Genomic DNA, 20440 nt, shown 5'->3' with positions numbered 1-20440 from the left:
CTACTTGGCTCATGACAAGCAGTCACCATAGGCAGACGGAATCGTCACTGCCTCAGCTATCCAGTCACTGGAGTGCAAGTTCCTGGCCTATACATGGTATGTACTTGAAAGCTCAGCACTTGGAAGGCTGAGTCCAGCCTGAAACATTTAAGGACCTGTCTCCCCTAGCCTTTTCCGACTGAGGATCCCTGTCCCTGCACGAGCCCAGAGCAAGCTGCTTTACTGGAGGGTTAGCAGGTATTTAATACGGTATTATCCTGTATATACTTGTGTACACATGGACACACAGAGGCAGAGCAGACACTGGCTGACTTCCTCTATTGATCTCTGCCTTACCGGGCTCACATGGGGTCTCTCACTGAAACGGTGAATTGCATTTCTGCTTAGCTGGCTGGCCAGACAGTGAGCTCTTGGAGACTGCCAATTTCAGACCTCCAATGCTGAGACATAGCCATGAGGCACTCAGGTATTGGGAGATTCAAACTTAGGTTCTCATGCTTGCATAACAAGTGCCCTTAACCACTGAGCATCTCCTCAGTCCAGGGTCCTTGTATTTATTCTACATATCTTCTTACTTACTAGGAACTGAACCTGGGGCTTTGTGTATGCTAGATTAATGCTTTACCACTGAGCTATACCCAAAGCTCAGATCTGTCTTTACTACATTCTCATAGTCAGTGAACCCTGTGAGGACATGAACCACATTTGTACACTGATGTGGTCCCTGAAGGATCTTAGCTGCTTTGTCTTGTATGTAATTACTCATACTCTGTATGGCACACACCACATCTCTATAAACAAATTGAGGGAGAATTTAAGAAACTTGCTTAGTTTAACATAAAACAACAACAACAAACCCTGAAATTGGCCAGCGAATTGTTAAAGAACCTTGTCACTGCCCTAAGTCCAATCCCTGGAATCCACACGGTAGAGGGAGAGAACCCGCTCCTGAAGGCTGTTTCCTGCGCTCCACACACGTGCAGTGGTACCAACTCACTCTAACCCCAATTTCAGGGAACCTGATACCCTTTTCTGACCTCCCAAGACATCAGGTATAAAGGTGGTGCACATATATACATGTAGGTAAAACATATATAGAAAAATAATCTAAAATTGTTTTTAAGTACCAAAATCCAGATGTGCACATGGTTCGTTAAGTGTTTGCTTGAGGAGCTGAGTTCAGATCCCGGTGACCATGTGAATGCTGGGTGTGGTGGCATGTGTCTCAGGGACAGGGGATGATACCTGAAGTTGACCTCTGGCCTCCATATGCACGCCTGCAAACACAATCACACATCACCGTCCTCGTCCCCAAATCCAAATACCAATGCCAGGATCTGAAACTAAGCAGACACCCTGCCATTCAATCCACTTGGCCAGGCAGGGAGGAACAAGCCTGTTGATTCTAGCACTTGGGAGGCAAGAGGACCTAGAAAGTTCAAGGCCAACCTGTTGTATAGAGCAAATTCCAGGGCCAGCTAAGCAGAAAGGGAACAACTTCCCACAGGCTGACCTCTGCTAGAGCACTGTGGCACTTGCCTCTCCTGTCACTCCACCCCCCACTAAATAAATAAAATGTAGTAAAAAAAAATCTAACTAGCTGATATAAACAAAATTGATCTCTGCCCTCCACATGTACACAAACAGGCGAGTACACCACACACATGTGAGTGCATCTCCAACAACCAAACAAAAAAATCAATTCTGGCTGCATACAATTTGGCACTGACCAATCTAAAACAGACCTGAGCAGATGCCTGTTTAAAATCCCCTTGGCTCCTACACATCTTATCCTCCGAGCTGACTCCTCCTTTTGTGCCCTGGTCTGGTCCCAAGACAGTTTTCAGTCACTTGACTTGTTCATGCTGGTGTGCCATTCTAGTGTTGTCTGTTCCTCTACCAAAATGCCTTTCTCCTGTCTGTCCTGAAGCTGTAGTCTTTCCATCAGGACTTCCTCATGAAATTTCTGCTTCTGCCTCTGCTGTCAACTGAGTTCATTCTCCGTCTGTTCTCAGACCCACATGACTGGAGTTCATGCACATTTCCTGTCACGCTGAGTCCCCCTCACCGATACCCCCCCCCCAACTCCCGCCCTGAGACATATGTAAACCAAGCTGATTTCAAATTTGTGATCCTCCTGCATCTGTGTGCTAGGATACATACATTTGCCTCCACATGTGGTTCATTTTCTGAGACCGTCTTGCTATGGTGTAGCTTGTTTGGAATTTTCAATCCTCCTGCCTGAGCCTCCCAATTGCTGAGATTACAAGTATGTATCACAATGCCTGTATCCCCATCCCTTTTTATGTGTTTTCCCTGTACACATGCATGTGCACTGTTTTGTTTTGCACTGTATTTGTGTTCAATCCCTAGGGAAGCCAGAAGATGGTGTAGGATCCCCTGGAATTGCAGTTACAGAGCAGGACACAGGAGACTCCCCAAAGCAACGGAGGATTAAGTAAGATGATCCTAATTATCTGCTAGGCCTGGTGCGTTACAACACTTCTCAAACCGATTTGGGAATTATCCTTTGTTTCTATCCCCTGCAGATGGACCACCACTGCTCAACGAAACACTATCATGTCAATTTATTCCCTTGTAGTTTCCCCACCAGTGTCATCTCACTGAGAGCACCTATGTTTTAGCACAGTGCCTGGCATATTCTGAGCACCTAGTAAATGGCCATCGATCAGGACCACTGAAGCCTTCCCTCCCCTTCAAGGCTCAGGCTTGTATGTAGCACGTGTGTTCCGTAGTTCTCATGACTGTAATGCTTAATTCTGTCTGGCCTTACATACAGGGCTCCCCAAGTTTTATCCCCATTGTTTATTCCCATAAGCACGGCAGGCCCCACTTTCTATCACACAGCATTCTTTTGAGAGACCTTCCCTTCACTTTCTGGTTTTCTCCCAGGCATTGTAAGAGCTGCTTGAACAGGTGCGGCTTGCTATGTAGACCATTCTCTTACCTCTGCCTTTGAGAACTGGGATTACTGGCATGTGGCTGGCCTTGAATTTCTGATTTTCCTATCTCTACCTCCTCAGTACTAAGATCACAATCATTACTTTTTTTTTGGAGACAGTTTCACTATGTAACCCAGGCTAGCCTTGAACTCACAGCAAACCTCTTGCCAGTCTTGAGAGGTAGGTTACAGGTGTCTGCCCCCTTGCCTGGCTTCTGTCTTTTCTATGTATAGGCTACACTAGCTAAAGTGAGGACCAGTGGACTAGTGACTCGACTCCAGCTACGCTGTGCAGGCCACGGCTCAGCTGACAGGTTTGTCATCACAGTCACAGCCCACCTGTGTTAGAGCAGCTGGACAACTCCTCACCCACTTCTTTCAGAGAATACCTGGCTGAAGTTCTCAGCAGAGCCAATTGTGTCCATTTAGTGTGTCTTTAACCAGCACACAGGACAGGGAGACAGGAGTCATGTTTGGGGCCAGCCTAGGTTACCTAAGAATGTATTTAAACAAAAAACAACAAAAAGGAAGGCTGGGTTATTGAATCTGTTTGCCTTAGTTGCTTGGGTCTGTTGTATGAATAAAGAATAAATGGCAGTAATTAATTTATGACTGAGTCTCACTGTGTAGCCTTGGCTGTCCTGGAACTATGTGCCCCAGGTTGCCCTTGAACTCAGAGGTCTACCTGCCTCAGCCTCCAAACTCCAGGCCCTTATTTATTTATAAACAAGATCTCACTATGTAGCTCTTGGGGAGCCTGAACTCAATGACAAAGACCAGGTTGGCCTCAACCCCTAAGAGATCCACCTGCCTCTGCTTTCCAAGTGCTGAGATTAAAGGTGTGTGCTACCATGCCACAGTCCAGCCGTCATTTAAAACATAATTTTATTACATGTGTGTGCCTGCCACTCTGAGGAGCCAGCTCTGTGTTTCCACTGCTATGAGGGTTCTGAGGTGGACCAGGTTCTCAGGCCCGTACAGCAAGTGTATCACCTGCTGAGCTCTCTCCAACCCCAAATACTGGTGGTATACAGGCATCCAAAGGCCTTTCACGGTTACAGCCCAACTAAGAAACGGGGACTCCAGAACAGCTAGGAGTTTATGTCACCATGGGTTAGACAGTACACAAGCTTTTCCTTGGCCTGTTTTCTTTTTTTTTTTTTTAGTTTTTTGAGACAGGGTTTCACAGTATAGCTATGGCTGTCCTCCAACTCAGAAATCCACCTGCCTCTGCCCCCCAAATGCTGGGATTAAAGGCGTGCTGTTTTCTAAGCATCTACTTTCCATACCCCACTTCCTCACTTGTATGGAAATAAGCTTGGACTACCTGGAAGCTCTGACAGACAGCTTCCCCACTACCCAGCCATGTGCATTTGATGGGCTTGAGAAGCCTCAGGGACTCCACGTAGGTCCAGCAGTGCTCCCACAGGCATCAACAGCTTTGGGTTTATTCCTGTCAAAGCACTGACCTTTTTCTTTTCTTTTCTTTTTTTTTTTAAAGATTTATTTATTTATTATATGTAAGTACACTGTAGCTGTCTTCAGACACTCCAGAAGAGGGCACCAGATCTCGGTACAGATGGTTGTGAGCCACCATGTGGTTGCTGGGATTTGAACTCTGGACCTTCGGAAGAGTAGTCGGGTGCTCTTACCCACTGAGCCATCTCACCAGCCCAGCACTGACCTTTTTCAAGTATTATTCTTTCAGCTACATAGTAAACTTTTCTTTCTTTTTTTCTTTTTTTGGGGGGGCATGTGTTGGTGTTGTTGGGTGTACACATGTCACTGTGCGTGTGACAGTGCCCTCTACTGGGTACTAAGAGTAAGTTCTATTCCATTGTTGTGGGTCCCAGGAATCAAACTCAGGCTTCTTTTCAAGTGCCCTTAACCAACCATTTTTTGTTTTGTTTTGTTTTGAGATGGAGCCTTGAAATTCTCTGCCTCTATTTCTGAAGTTCAGGGATGAGGAGCAAGCACTACCCTACCTTGGGTTTCATGTTTATGCAGCTGATGACCTTCAACTCCTGCTCCCCTGCTTCCACTTCCCAAGGCATGTCGGCTCACCCAGCCCAGCACTCTTTTTAATGGGCTCTCAGCCCACTGGGCTCACTGCTCAGCAGGACAAACTATTGAGATGTATCACAAGTCCCTGGCTAAGTGAGAAGAGAGAAAGTCAGAAACATCTCAAACAGTTATAAATTATCCTGGGACGCTTTTGACTAAGACACCGAGAGCAGACTTCTTCTCTATATAGAGCTGACCCCACCCCAGAATACTGGACATTTCAGTCAGCTCTGTCTCCTGCACTTCCCTCTAAACGGTCTTCAGAGGCAGGGGTGTCAGGAAGACAGGGGAGGATATGACGTGGGGCCAGGAACAGAAAGGCCAGCTCCTTTTGCTTATTACTAACAACTCACACTCCTCCCACACAAACAGAACTTAGGAATAGAAACTGAAGGGAAAAAGAACGAAAAGGGGCCCCATTCTTGCTGAGTCTGGACTAAGCTTTGGGGGTTAGCATACCATTTAACCAAGTTCCCAAACCTCTCATTTTATATAAGGTGACACATCTTTTGAATTAGCTACGAAGGACAGGCAGAAGCCAGCAAAGGCCACAAGTCATCTGTGTCCACCATTCCCTCTCCCAATGTGATGAGCCTTGTCAGAGCCCCTTTCAAACTCAGGGGCCCACACCAACCTTCCCTCAATCACACCTTCAGTATCGCTCGTCACCTCCCAAATCCCAAGAAAACACACCAACTGCTTCACAACAGGTCTAGTTTTGGTTTTTTCCGTGGGTATTTTTTGTTGTTGTTTTATTTTAAATACTGAAAAAAATTCCCCAGGACTCTGTGGGGCTCCCCATTCACTGCCCTTCTCCACACAGCAAACCTATTTCAAGGACAGCATTTTTTTAAAGGAACAATTTATACTGAATCCTCACCTTGTTCTGCAGAACCAGAGAGACCTCGTCTGCTTTGAAGGACATAACTCCTCTTCTCTGACACTAGGTCACTAGCACATTCAAAGAGCGCCTCTCTCTTCAGAGCTGAACCTGAACCCCTTCCCATGGTCCACTGTCAATCCCTCACCTTACAGTCATCCGCAGCAACCCAGTGGTTGAGGAGAACGGCAGGAAACTTCTTTTTTATCAGTCATAAATCCTCACTCACTCCCCCACATCTTCACTCCACCCTTTCAACCCCACCCTTGGGATCTCAATGAGTTTTCTTCCAACAGTTATTTGGAAAAAAAGGTAAAACAAAACAAAAAAAAGTTCAAGGTCTTGGTGCTCAGCCCAAGGGGCTCCATGTGCTGGGACACCAGTGGGCAGGTTCTCTGCCTCTCTAGCCTGCACCCGGGCCACCTCCTGACCCCTGGCTACAAAAGCAGGGAGGGGCAGGAGCCAGCACAGGACCCGAGTGGGCAGCGTCTCACGATCTGGTGGAGCCCCAGGAAGCATCACTCAACTTGGCCACTGTGGACAAACAAGGAAGAAACAAAAAACAAACAAACAAACAAACAAAAAAACCAGTCAAGTAAAAGGGGAAAGCTCGGAAACTCCATCCCAGTCTTGACCCCATGGTTTCTCCAAATATTTCACTAGACTACCTTGCATATGCCTGAATATTAAGTATTAAGGAGGCAGGAAAATAAAAAGAAAGTTTTAGTCTTTCCCTATCCATAATCAGAACGTTTTCTGCCTTTTTTATATACTCATGGTAAACAGGAAGACAATTCTTGAGACATCAAATAACCGGAGGTTTCCTAGTGAAGGCTCACAGGAGCCACACAGTGCACAGCCACTGGCAGCAGTGAAGAGGAACCTCAGCACTGAGGAGCTGACTGGCAGAGGCCAGGGTCAAACCACATACTTGTTTGGAGTAAACTAAGTAGCCTGGATTTAATCAAATGCACTTAGATTTTTAAATGATGCTTCCATGCTAAGAAGCAAGCCTGAGAAGTGCAACTTGTTCCTTGGCATCCAAGAGTGACACTATTTGATTTTGATTTCCTTTCCCCTTTCTCATCCCTATCTCCAGCCCACTGTGTCTATGTGTACTCACTAACTACTATGTGTACTACTGGAGGTTGAAACTAGGGTCTTCTGAATGTTAGGAAAGTATTCTACATACGAACTACATCCCTAGCCCTATCTTTGCTTTTTATTTTGAGACAGGGTCTCACTAAATTCCCAAGGCCAGCTGTGAACTCACTCTGTAACCAGGCCACTAGCCTGCCTCAGTTTGTTGAACAGCTGGGATGACAAGCCAGCTTGATTTCCCTATTTCTCCTGTCCTTTTCTAAAAACCAGACTCATTGTGAACATCAGCTCTGAAGACACAAATCTAACCAATAGATAAGGCAGCTCAGACAGGGAAGAAAAAGGTACAGAATTCGAGAATATCGGAGATGAAGAAAACGTACAAAATTATATATATATTTATATATATAATAACATGACATATCTATGTACAACATGGTTGGGACATTGAAGAAACTATACAGTGATGTTCAGTTTTGTCCCCTTCCCACATGGACTTCTGATTAAAGATGACAGCATGAGAAAATGGAGCAAAAAACACAAAATTATATACAATTACAAATGAGAGTCAAAGAGTTTGGGGGCCAGGGAGACCAGGGGTCCTGCTCTCTCCATTCCTTCCTCACCAATCTATTTCTACCCAATCTGAATGATGGCCAGAGACCTGGGCAGTGGCCAATCAGGAGAAGGGCATATTTACATGTCTTTCCCCTAACACACACATCCACAAACTTGCCAGACATCCTAAGGGCACACTGCAATCTGGAAAGGGGAGAGAGACTGCACCATCTTGCTCTTTTGAGCAGTTCTCACTCTGGCCCTCTGTCGATGATGAGCAGGTGGCATTTAGTAAGATCCAGGCCAAACTAGTGATGACACAGCAAGACAGGCTGCTGCCTCCCTCCCTGCACCCTCTTTCCATCCTCCACCAGTGAATCATCTGCTAAGGAGCAGCTGCTCCAGCTGGCAGTAGCTCTAAGCTCTGGGGACCAGCTCCCTTCATCCCTTCTTCCTCCATGTCTAACATACATCTGAAGCAAGATGCCACGTTAATGAGCCTGTCTCCTCAGGCCCATCCAGTCTGCTGCCAGAGCAGGTTTGTAGCAGCTAGGGTCAAGAGCAGACCCAGGAAAATGGGCAGAGTCAAGACACATCCAGGGACAGCCTTTTCAGGTCTGTTCTCTTTCTCTCTCAAAAAGGCTATGATACCTATGAGACTGTTGTTGGAAGCTATGGCCCTTAAATCTCAAACTCTCTCTTGTCCCATGTAGCACTTCTGGCTTTACAGAGCTGAGGCTCAGCCATGGGCCTGCCTCAATTTTCGTTTTCTGATGACCAGAAGGGTATGGCAGGTGTAGGACTTTAGAGTCAGAGCTAGCCTACACGTGTTTCGTCTGTTTACAGACGAGGAACAGAATCAATTCAGAGAGGCTACAGACCTGGCCAAACTCACACATCAGTGCTGTTGAGCTTGACAAAAACTACAGCCCAAGTATTTCAACTCCTAAACTCTTTCCATTATCCATAATACTTTCAAAAAGCAACATGCTGGAAGAGAAAAGATACCATTTTCTTTTTCATAAGTAGCTAACGTCTGTTAAAACTTTACACTCCTTGAGAAGCAGGGCAGCTGTTGGAGGAACACAGCAGAGGGGTTAGGTGGGCCCTGTAATTTTAAGCAAGCAAATCTCCTCTCCTCTGAAGGTCCCCTAAACACCCACGATGGGAACACAGAGCACAGAGGCCTAAGGGACAGCACACTTAGAAGCACAGAGAGCATCTCCTTCATTCTACCTTTCTCAGCATGTCAATTCAGCCTTGGGACACTGAACCTGTCACACTGCTCCACGATAGCCCGTCTAAGGACTTGCTCCTCCAGCAGGAGAACTTGCATCTTCCACATTCTCACCACAGGAAAAGCTGCAGCACTCTGCACTCCTAGTCTTTCCTACTCTTGGGTCTCTACTGGGCTATCATGAGGGTGTACACGTTTCAATTTACCCAAAGAAATGAACTCAGAGCCCCTCTTCAACCTAAGCCTCCAGCAGAATGTCTCCCCTGGATGGCAAGCTGAGCTCTGACTAGGTGCCCATTCCCTGCCTACAATATATAACAGTCCAGTGGGTGAGGAAGGGGAAGAGAGGGGCCCAGGTTACCCCGCAAGCTTGCTGGTGACGAGCGAGGACTTTCTCTGGGGCAGGTCCTGTGGGGTGGGGATGTGGTCACCGGTCACCAGGTTCTTGTCTGCTCCTGCACACGGCAGCTGCTTGTTCTTCATCTTGGCTTTGGCCATGTTGTAGTCTCCTGAGTCGAAGTACTTTTGCTAAGAGACAGGAGCGGAGTTAGATGAACGTGCAGCCTCGGTGTTCTCCAAAAGCAGAGACTCACTGCCACTGCCAGCATGAGCTCCCACCTGCCTCAGCTGTCTAAGTGTCCCCATGCACACAGGCCACATTACTCACTTGTACCTTCATTTCCCAGCATGCTCTGACCTTGTCAGAATATAAGCACATTACTAGCAGAAACATGTACCTTTGTTGCTTAAGGGGCAGTTGTGTCCCTGAACCTAGGTGACAACTCCTGTATCTTTTGTACCTTACTGAGTACTAGAAGGTTCAATTACAATGACTTCATTCGTAACAGCTAGGTGGCAAAGCAATACCTTGGTGCTGGGGAAATGCATGAATAAGACTCAAGAAGGGTCAATCTGGGTCTACCAGCAGCTAGAGACCAACCCAGAAACTGACTATCAGAGTTAGAAAATATTCTCAGAGCAGGATTAGGCACTGGGCTTGCTCGTGAGGCAGTGAGCTTTCCAGACTCCCACCACTCCCACACATGTTCCATGGTGAGACTGTCTGCCTACGCCTGGCTCGCCTCAGGCGAGAGGAGCTGCAATTCAGCATCACACCGTCATCTGTGACTAAGACTGAGCACCTGGGATTCTCCACAGGAGGCTGCTTCTCTCTCCATCTCATCCTTACACTGCAGCTTTGTCCTTATAATCAATCTGCTGTCAGCTCATGGTAGGGAGAAACCTGACCACAAAGGAGATGGCTGTGAAGGCAGCCCTCCACTGCTAAGGAAGGCCATTCTAGCTGCTGTTTGTTTCTTCACTTTTGTGGCCTTATAGGTTAAACCCAGGCTAGACAAGTGCTTTCCCATGAGCACTTCTACATCCTCTATCATTCTGTACAGGACAAAGAATTGTCTCTGTGTTACTATTTTTTTTTTTTTTTTTTGGAGACAGGTCTCAAAAACCCCTGGAACTCACTATGCAGACCAGGCTGGCCTTAATCTCAAGAGATCTACCTGCTTCTGCCTCCCCAGTGCTGGGATTAAAGGCATGCACTTTTCGTTTGTTTTTCAAGACAGGGTTTCTCTGTGCAGCCCTGGCTGTCCTGGAACTCACTCTGTAGACCAGGCTGGCTTCGAACTCAGAAATCCACCTGCCTCTGCCTCCCGAGTGCTGGGATTAAAGGTATGTGCCACCACTGCCCGGCGGCATGCACTTTTTTAATTTTTAAAGATAATTACAAAATCCTTTAAAAGAATTATGTTTGTATATGTGTCCATGGAAGCCAGACAACCTCCTGGAGCTGGAGTCCCAGCTGCCTGATATGGGTGCTGGGAACCAAATGCTGCCTTTCTGGACACAGCAGCCCAGCTCTCTCAACTTCTGGTCCGTCTCTCAAGCCTAGCCTTGGCTATTCTAAAACTTACTATGTAGCCTAAGCTGTTCTTGCATGTGTGGTTATCCCCCTGCTTCAGCTCAGGAGCTGAGATCACAGATGCAAGCAAGCACACTCAGCTATAACAGTCTCTTGAGGAGCATGGTTAGTGTGTGATGCCAGCTTTTAACAGACTAAAGAACCCTACTGCAAGTTGAACTATTTTGGGTGTTCTGTCTCTAATATCCTTCCTTCAGTCCCCATCTGCCACCTACCCAAATGCCCACCATTAAGCCTTCATTTCCTATAGTTAGAAGGGAAGTAGCATCATTGCAGAGATTCACAGTAATTTGTTTTTCTCTTTCCAAGTTTCTAATGTATCTTTACTACTGCTAAATAACCAAACCTACAGAAAAACATGCAGTAGAATGTCTACGGACTTCATCCAAGGTGCCACAGTATAAGGGTGTCCCATACCCCTTTCTGGAGTCTCTTCATGAGGAAGTCGGAGCCTCCAGGCTTTTGTCCTAGGCTTGGATATTTGGCCTTTAGCTTTGCCTCCTCAGCTTTCTCAGGGAGAATCCCTTCTTTCTCCTGTGTATCCTGAAGAAAACACGCCAAGTGAAATTAATGGCTGAAAAACAATGACTTCTAATTTCTGATAACCTTTGTATTATCAAACTTTCTTAGAGGTCTACCTGTTTGTAAATATGCTATCTACACTCTGTTCTGTTTAGTGTGTGTATTATTTAAGGATTTATTTACTTTATGTGCATGTATTCTGCAGACACGTATGGCTGTGTACCACATGGATGCCAGGTGCCCTGAGTTTAGTCTAGGAAACCAGGCATCAGGTTTCCTAGAACTGAACTGTATATGGTTGTGAGCTACCATGGGCTGGGAACTAAACCCAGGTGCTCTGCAATGAGTGTTCCTAACCACTGGGCCATCTTTCCTGCTCCTCTACTCTTAAAAGCTAACCTTTGTTCAAATCCCTAAGCTCAAGATAACTGAATCAAGCAAAGAAAAACAAGTTAGTTCTTATATTACACCCAAGGAATCATCCCAGTGACCTGTGAACACTAGGCTAAAGGTAGTCTCTGAACATGATACTTGAATCATAGAGCAAGCCATAGCTCACTCAGGAAAGATAAAAAAGGAACTGCGAGAGTTCCTGGCTGTCCTACAGGTCAGGGGAGCTTTGGCTGCTGAGAGGCTCTCTCCTCATTCACACTCTTAAGAAGCAATATGGTCTCACTGTGGAGGACGCATGTGGCCTATTCTAAAAGATATCTATCAGAGTAATATAGTTTCATAAATGCAGACAGGCAAGAGGTAAACAGAAATCAACATGCCATTAGTTTTTCTTTTTTTCTTTTTATTTTCTGAGAGAGGGGTTCTTTGTGTATGTTAGGTTGGACTTGAACTCAAGAGATCTGCCTGCCTCTGTCTTCCAAGTGCTGGCGTGCGCCACCATCTCCTGGCTAGTGTATTTTCACTTGACAAACAGGGTCAGAGAGAACGCTAAGTGTATTTAATGAGTCCCTGAGCTCAGTGTTAAGTAACTCAAATATGGTGTTGGAGAAGGGGTTTGGCACTAGTGTTTTCATAATGCGATGGTGGGTGGACCACATCCCACTGCGGAGAAATTCGAGCGGATCTATAAGTCACTGACGGTGAACAACAAACCATCCCTACCAAACAGGTCTGAGGAAGTTGCCACCTGAACCTACCCCATGGTAATAATTACTCTTTTTCCCCTCCCCCAATGCTGGTTCATTTTAAATGTCTTCACTTTGACCTCTATCTAGCTGTGGATGAAGGATGAGCTCCAGTCTGGTAGTTATCTTTACTAATCAAACATCTCATTTACAGCTCTGGACCACCATCCAGCCCCCTTTCATTCGCCTCATCTTTCCAAACACCCGCCCACGCCAGAGCTCGCCCAATTATAGAACGGCTTCCATGAACTGAATAGAGGCCTACTGGCCAATAAGAAAGGGGAGCCCACAGATTGACAATCGGCTTGACTAATCGACATCAGGTCACTAGGCCGCGCCGAAATGCAGCCTGCGCGACATTAGTAGTGGCCAACCCCTGTACAGCCTGAGGCAGAGGCGGCCAATCAGCGGCAGCGGGGGCGTATTCCGCCCGCGCGGCCACCCCCGGTCCCCCCTTCTCCTCACCTGCTTCTCCTCGCCGGTCTCCTCCGCAGGGTTTTCTTCTTCTTGTTTCTGGGACATGGCAGAACCGGGACTGTGTAATGCAGGGCCCGGGAAGTCAGCCGGAAAAGGGAAGGGGGAGGGGAAACGGGGACAACCTGAGCTGCTGCTCCGGCTCCTGTCACTATGGTTGCTCAGTCAAAATGGCGGCTCAAGCCCGTGACGTTGAGACCGCCCCCTCCTATGGGAGCCAATGAGAGTGGGCTTGACGGGGCAATGACGTAACGACACACCAATAAGCGTTGGCCGGAGGTGGGCGGACTCTTTAGAGCGACAGGCAAGCTAGAACACCAACCGGGAAAGAGAGTTAAAAGAGAACCAATTAAAAGCCTGCATGGACCTTAGGGGCAGGACAGCAAGCTCTGGTATTTTTGCTTCTTGGGTGGGCTGAAGCTGTGTTCAGTTTTATTAGCCAGATCCTGTGCAAGTCGCTGAATGTTGCATCTGAGCCGGGTTAACATAGAAATCCTTTATTCTCTGGTGCAAAGGCTCAAGCCTTGAGCGGTGTTAGAACAAGTTACCCACGACCAAAAATTAAAATTGAAAGACAAACTGATAGTCAGCAGTTTTCCAGGACTCAATGCTAGCTTGTAGGAGACTTGAGTTTTCTTGTAAGGTTTTCATTCACACTTTAGTCCTTATGTAGGCAATTATAACTGTTAATGATGTGTTTATAAAAAGACAAAGAGGGCTGGAGAGATGGCTCAGTGGTTAAGAGCACCGACTGCTCTTCCGAAGGTCCTGAGTTCAATCCCCAGCAACCACATGGTGGCTCACAACCATCTGTAATGAGATCTGACTTCTGGTGCATCTGAGGACAGCTACAGTGTACTTAGATATAATAATAAATGATAATAAATGAATCTTAAAAAAAAAGATAAAGAAAAGGGAGATATGTTCTATGGAGGTGTGGTGAGTGTTGTGATTATAGAAAGATAGAGAAATATAAGGTTATGTTCTATGGGGGTGTGGTGAGGTATGGGGTAAGGGGGTGCCTCAGGCCCATGCCAAGGCATCCCTGCCCCCTGAGGGACCAGCCACATGACGGTATAGTATAGAATAGAGTTTATTCAGGTATAGGGAGGGGAGTTAAGAGAGAGGGTAGTAGTGAACCGGTGGACAGGGCTGGCTTTGAACCCCTAGAGATCCACCTGCCTCTCTGCCTCTCCCTCTAAGTGCTGGAATTCAAGGGACAGGCAATAATGGTTTTGGGTAACTTTTTGTGTCAGACAGGATTGGGGGCTGTTGCAGGATTTTCCCTGTCCTATTACATTACTGCAGAGGGGGTCTATGATTGGACAGGGAAAAGGGGGCAGAGCTAAGAGTTGCAGAGAATGGGAGTGCCCCAGAGGGTAGGGAGAAGAACCAAGATGGCTTTGGACATGTACCTGTGTGGCATTTACCAGTCACAAGTAGCTATGATTTCACAAGGTTAGAAATATTGGGATAAAGCTTTTATCATTATCAATTGGCTCTGAAATTATTGCATTGGCATCTTGTAAATTGTGATATTGATACATAAATCTGATTGATTAATTGAGCTTTAAGAGTCATGATTCTTGGTAGGCAGAGGCAGGCAGATTTCTGAGTTCGAGACCAGCCTGGTCTACAATGTGATTACATGAGTTTATGGATGAGGAAGAACTAGCAGCGCAGGGACAAGCACAGCAGGAGCTAGGTGGGAGAGAGTAGCTTGGTGTCAAGAATACGCTGGAGCAGGACCCCGCAGGGACATAGTGTTGTGGCTCACTAGTTCCGGTACTAGAGGGGAAACATGGCCTGGCAGGGCAGGTGAGTTGGCGGGATCAAAAGAAAAAAGTGGTCCTGACAAAGGTCATTTAGAAATACCCCAGGACAAATCAGAGAAAAGTTTTCTTCGGCTAGTGAGCAGCAGAACTGACCTTCAGGAAGGTTAATTTGATGGTGATGAACACAGATGTTCAGAAACAGGCACAAAGGTGGACAGCCTAAGCCAAATCTAGAGCAAGCTTTAGGTAAGAGATAATTAAGATTAACCTAAAAATGTGGTAGTTGAGCAACGCATGTGCAGTTTAGTGGTAGAGCCCTTGTCTAGCATACATAACGCCTTGAGTTCAGTCTCCAGAACTGCTGGCAGCAGTAGGTGAATGTGATGGTGGGGGAGTGTGTGTGTGTCTATAATGAGGAGAAAAAGAAAGAGAAGTTAAGGAAGGCAAGAAAACATAAGATTAAACCTAATTAACAGTATGTGAGGTGGACCTAGTTGGGTAGGCCTATCATGTCAGCAACTCAGGAGGCCAGCCTGGGAAACTTATACTGAATACATAAACAAACAAACAAATGGAAGAGAGGCCTGGCGGCATGGCTCAATAGTCTTGCAGAACAGATTAAGTTCTCAGTACCGACAAGACTCACAACCATCTGTAAGTCCAATTTCAGGGGACTCGGAGGCCCTCTTCTGGTTTCCACTAGCATTCCATTCATGTGGTACACAGACTCACATGTAGGCAAAACATCCATATGTATAAAATATTTCTTTTAAAAAAGATTTTAAAATAAAGGGGATCATAGCTGTGTGTGATTAGACTGGTAGCAGATTGAATACAAGGGATGAGAAAGCTATGTTCCTCCAAATGATGATATGTAGAACAGGGACCAGAGAGATGGCATAGTAGGTAAAAATATTTCCTGCCAAACCCAATGCTCAGAGTTCAGTCCACAAGGTCTTAGGAGAGAATCAGTTCTCACTCACATGCTTTATTTTACATAGCAAAGTATAACCAGTCTGAATAAAGACATTTCCTCCTGTTCCTTGTTCTGTAAGACATTCTAAAGGAGAGAAGAAGTCAATCATAAGTTTTATATTTTTATTAGCTAGTGGTTAGAGCTGGTGCATTGGCCATCAAGGGCATTATTAGGTTCATTTCTTAGATAAAGTCAAGTGTCATTTGCAAGGTATTCACAGGAAAAGCCATTCTCGTTCTATTGAATGCTAATATTGTATTATTGGGTAATTTATTTTGAGATGGAGACCCTACTGGGATGTTAGCTGGTGCCCAGGTCAACATTGCTTGCCCTGTCAATAAATACTACAACTAATAAAGATGTAATAAAAACCATGTACAAGCCGGGAAGTGGTGTCGCACGCCTTTAATTCCAGCACTTAGGAGGCAGAGGCAGGCAGATTTCTGAGTTCGAGGCCAGCCTGGTCTACAGAGTGAGTTCCAGGACGGCCAGGGCTACACAGAGAAACCCTGTCTCAAAAAACCAAAAAACCAAAACAAAAACCATGTACAGAGAGAACAGAGGCACAATTATTGATCTTTATTATACAGAAATGTGAAGGCAATATACACTAAATGAGTGTTTGGCAGTGAACATTACACAGATTAGAAGTGAAGACATTCTCATTGTATGGACATATAAAAATAAACATTGAGAGTTGCAAGAAAGAATTCAACTTCTATTCCCCAAACAAGCTAAAGCTTTCAAAGGAAAATCTGGTTTCAATTCACTATGAATTGTTCTAATGGGAAGATAATATGAGCTGCTAGATTATACATGGCCTGGCTTTTGCCCTTCTAGAAAGCCAGACTAAGGCTCTGCTTAGCTTCTCAAATGACAGCTTTTATCTCTACTCATCTAAGAGTCAGATGAAATGAAAACAATAACAATGAGCTGGAGAACTTTCACAGACCTAGGGAGGTTCAGGGGAACGATGAGGTTATACTAATTTATTTCTGATTAGGAGGATTTGGTGTTAGTCCAAGTCATCTGTGGTGGCTGTGTGAAAAGCCGGTCTCTCCCCAGTGGTCAACAGGGTGCTTGAACTCTGCACAACACAGTGCTGGCCTCTTCACAACCCATGAGCTTAGGCTTTGCATCTGCTGCTGGTGACACTCAACTGGCCATCTAAATAGGATCTCTCCATCCTCTTCACCCTCTCTACTGAAGCAAAAACATTTTAAGGGATTTGGCCAGGATGGCTGTGTTGAAAGAAGACACAATTTAGAGGGTGTCAATAGATTAAATATAGATAGAATTACTGCCAAAGCCCTTAAATACAGGGAAAATTTATCCATTTATGTAGGAAATAAAAACAGAGACTATGCAAATATGGAGATTGGCTACATTGTCGGAACTCAATGCTGTAATTTGGGACTTGAAACTTAATTCCCTTAATTTTATCAGAGTAGAGATATTTAAAGTAGTCTAGAGCAAACAGAACAGTCACATACTGAAGGATATGTGAAAAGTCTTTAATTTTTGAATGCGAGATGGTCTCATACAGCCAAGGCTAGCCCTGAATCTAGCTGCCACTCTCTCTTCAGTGCTCGGATGACACTTGGTTTCACGGATGTGAAGTATCATGTTGCCCCCTTCTCTACAGGTCCTAATGCTGGCTGTAAGGAGGAGGTGACTGAGGCACACTGCTTTTTCAATTCAGAATCTTAATGAGTGTGGGAGCCAGACAGTGCTAAAGAGGAGTGTAGAATACATTTCTGCTTTGAGAACTAAGGGATTCGGGTCATCAAACTTGGAGTGTTTTCATTATATGAAGATGAGAAAATCACAGGTGGGAAGTATAATCTCAGGAACCATTTGCTTCAAAAATTAGTCTTTTTTCCTCTGCCTCTCAAAGAGTCAGTGATTTCAGGAAGTGTTACTGTTTAACAGAGTGGAGAAACAAAGCCTGAGAAAACATGAATAAAGGAGAAAAAAATGAAATATGGTTTACTCTTCATTTCCTTCACATTTTGTTGCTGGAAAACTCTAATCCCCACACAGGAACTCCTGTTTATCCAGAACCACACTGGTTAAAACTAAACCCAGAAATGGGAGTTGTTTATTAGATGTGTGTAGGTTCACCCCTTTCATTCAGACAGAGTGGAAGTGAGGAGAAACAGTCTGCTTAGAAGGTCATGGCCGACGTACAGAGAGGCCCTGAAGTTTTCCTCCTCAAGTCAGGAGTCTGATTGAAAAAGAGGGGAAATGATGATAGTATCTTATTACACTGAACTCAGTGATGGGGTCTCTGACAGTCACCAGCCAGCAGGGAAAAGGAGACACCTGCCTGCTGGCTTTAGGATTTGTTGAAGGCTGCCAGCACAGCCCAGATCATCTCTGTAGCATTGTGCTTTGTCCCCTCCACTTCAGGATCCAGTTCTACTAGGTCCTTGGTTCGATTCATTGCCACATCATACTTATCATCTGTTAGACAAGAGAAGACATTCTCCAGCACATCGGAAGAGTGGGCCAGTACCAGGAGGGCCAGTGTTCGCCTGTCCATGCGCTGAGGGTCATTTACCCACCGTTCCAGCACACTGTCTTGAAGCTTTTTCATTAGTCGCTGTTTCTCTGTCGTATTGGTCACTGGATGAGTGGTCATGTCGAACAGCAGGAAATTCTGCTTCTCTGTGGTTAGAATGCCCTTTTCCACCAGGTTCTTGGCAATTCGTTCTCGTACATTTCTCAGCTGGTACTGTAATTTGAAAGGGTTCCATGTCTCACCTGTTGGGAAACAGTGGAAAACAAAAATTAAAAAGCCAGTTTGTTATTTGAGCCTCGTTTAAAAATTTTTTTAAAAAGATTTATTTATTTTATTTATATGAGTGCAATGTAGCTGACTTCAAACACACCAGAAGAGGGCATCAGATCTCATTTATGGGTGGCTGTGAGCCACCATGTGGTTGCTGGGAATTGAACTCAAGACCTCTGGAAGAACAGCCAGTGCTCTTAAGTGCTGAGCCATCTCTTCAGCCCACCTTGTTTAAAATTTTAAAAGCACAATCTCCATCCATGGAGGAACATGTCAACTCACTCTTTGATCCATACTTTGTGCTTTCTGTGTTGGGTTTTGTTTTTTTTTTTGGTTTTTTGAGACAGGGTTTCTCTGTGTAGCCCTGGCTGTCCTGGAACTCAGTCTGTAGACCAGGCTGTCCTAGAACTCAGAAATCTGCCTGCCTCTGCCACCCAAGTGCTGGGATTAAAGGCGTGCGCCACCATCGCAGAGGTCTAAAGTCCCTTTCTTCTACTTATTGGATGGAAGGCCTATCCAGAAGTGGTGACCTGACAATATGGATCAAGCTGCCCCATTCTAGCTTCTTTGAAGAGGTTCTAGACTAGAAAAGAAATGACAAGAAAGAGGATAAAAGGCTGCCTGCCATTCCACTACCCATAGTGCAAGAGTACCGGTATCACACTAGGAGAAATGGGCTAAAAGCCTGCAGGAAGAGTTTCATAGCTGAACCTGAGAAGTTCATTTGGTTGAGTGTAGAGAATTTTAAGTCAAAAGGTGTTGCTGAAAACCATGGAAAAGTTGGTAAAGAACAATTAACAGGATTCTGAGAGCAAACATCAATTGACAAAGCCTCCTAGAATTTAACAGTTACCAGAGAAAATGCAGCAAAACCCTGTTGGGATCATGGCTACCTCTGGTGGGTGCAAGGGTGTGCGCTTACACTAGATGCACACACTCAGGTGCAATCAGAACAGGGTTTGGAGCTTGATTAAAGGATGTCACAGATACCAGGGGTTTAAGCATAACCTGTGACCGAACATGGAACAGTAAGGTACCATCCACCCCACCCCATCTACTTTCCTTTCTGAGACAGTGTCTGAACATATACAAAGTGGCTTAGATTTCCTTATGTCTGGCCTCAAACTGGTGATCCTTCTGCCTCAGGTGTGCATTCCCCTGCCCAGATAATAAGCAGCTATAACTCTAATAAGTTAGGCTTGAATATGCATCTCTGGTAGACTTTCAGGTTTTCCTGGAATTCTGGTTTTCTTTTGGTTTCTTCTTTCTTCTTTCTTTTCTTCTCTCTTCTCTCTTCTCCTCCTCCTCCTCCTCCTTCTTTTTTCTTCTTCATCTGTTTTATTTTATTTTTTTCGAGACAGGATTTCTGGCTGTCCTGGAACTCACTTTGTAGACCAGGCTGGCCCCAAACTCAGAAATCTGCCTGCCTCTGCCTCCCAAGTGCTGGGATTAAAGGTGTGCGCCACCATGCCCGGCTGAATTCTAGTTTTCTATATTGCAGAAGCTCTATTTGACTTGGTAAAGCTGAGAAGACTGAGGTGTCTAGAAGGATTAGCTGAGAAGGAAATCCCCATCTTAGACACTGGATGAGTAAAAGAAGACAAAGGGAAGCCTTGAACATCAGCAGTCACCTCTCTGCTTCCTGACTGTGGGCAGATGTGAGCAGCTGCCTCCCACGCCCAATGCTATGCCTTTCCTGCTGAGATGGACAGTATTTTGTCAAAACTTGAACCAAAATAAAGCCTCTCTTTCAGGCAAAATAAATTCTCCCCTTGATTAACAAGTGGCTTATGGTAACCAGGCGATTTAATGAGAATGAGAGAGAGAGTGAGAGAGAGAGAGAGAGAGAGAGAGAGATGCTTTAGCAGTTGAGATGCATACTGCTCTTGTAGAGGATCCAAGTTAAGAGTCCCAGCACTCATGTGATGTGTGTGACTTATGACTGACTGTAAGGTCAGCTATACTAGGGTCTCACACACTCTTTTGGCCTTTGCAGGCCAAATATCTCTACACACACACACA

The 20440-nt window shown here is 45.4% G+C and overlaps 2 protein-coding genes across 2 annotated transcripts in view; both read right to left on the bottom strand.

The window, feature by feature from the left end:
• Positions 1-5738: 5738 nt before the first annotated feature.
• On the bottom strand, positions 5739-13061 carry Ensa (endosulfine alpha). The gene is made up of 4 exons (XM_021158732.2): positions 12865-13061; positions 11156-11281; positions 9164-9330; positions 5739-6440 (listed from the first exon to the last, which is right to left on the bottom strand). The coding sequence occupies exons 1-4, from the start codon at positions 12919-12921 to the stop codon at positions 6425-6427; spliced, it is 366 nt and encodes a 121-aa protein (XP_021014391.1). The 5' UTR covers positions 12922-13061; the 3' UTR covers positions 5739-6424.
• Positions 13062-16171: 3110 nt separating this feature from the next.
• Positions 16172-20440, bottom strand: part of Golph3l (golgi phosphoprotein 3 like) — a 29589-nt gene continuing 25320 nt past the window's right edge. Inside the window, exon 5 of the mRNA XM_021158133.2 lies at positions 16172-18390. Coding sequence (XP_021013792.1) covers positions 17963-18390 — 428 coding nt within the window. The 3' untranslated portion in view covers positions 16172-17962. The remainder of the gene's footprint in view (positions 18391-20440) is intronic.

Source organism: Mus caroli, chromosome 3 (assembly GCF_900094665.2).
Source record: "Mus caroli chromosome 3, CAROLI_EIJ_v1.1, whole genome shotgun sequence".
NCBI classification, from domain to species: domain Eukaryota; kingdom Metazoa; phylum Chordata; class Mammalia; order Rodentia; family Muridae; genus Mus; species Mus caroli.
Note: the sequence above shows the minus strand (reverse complement) of the source record. Positions and strands in the feature narration are given on the sequence as shown.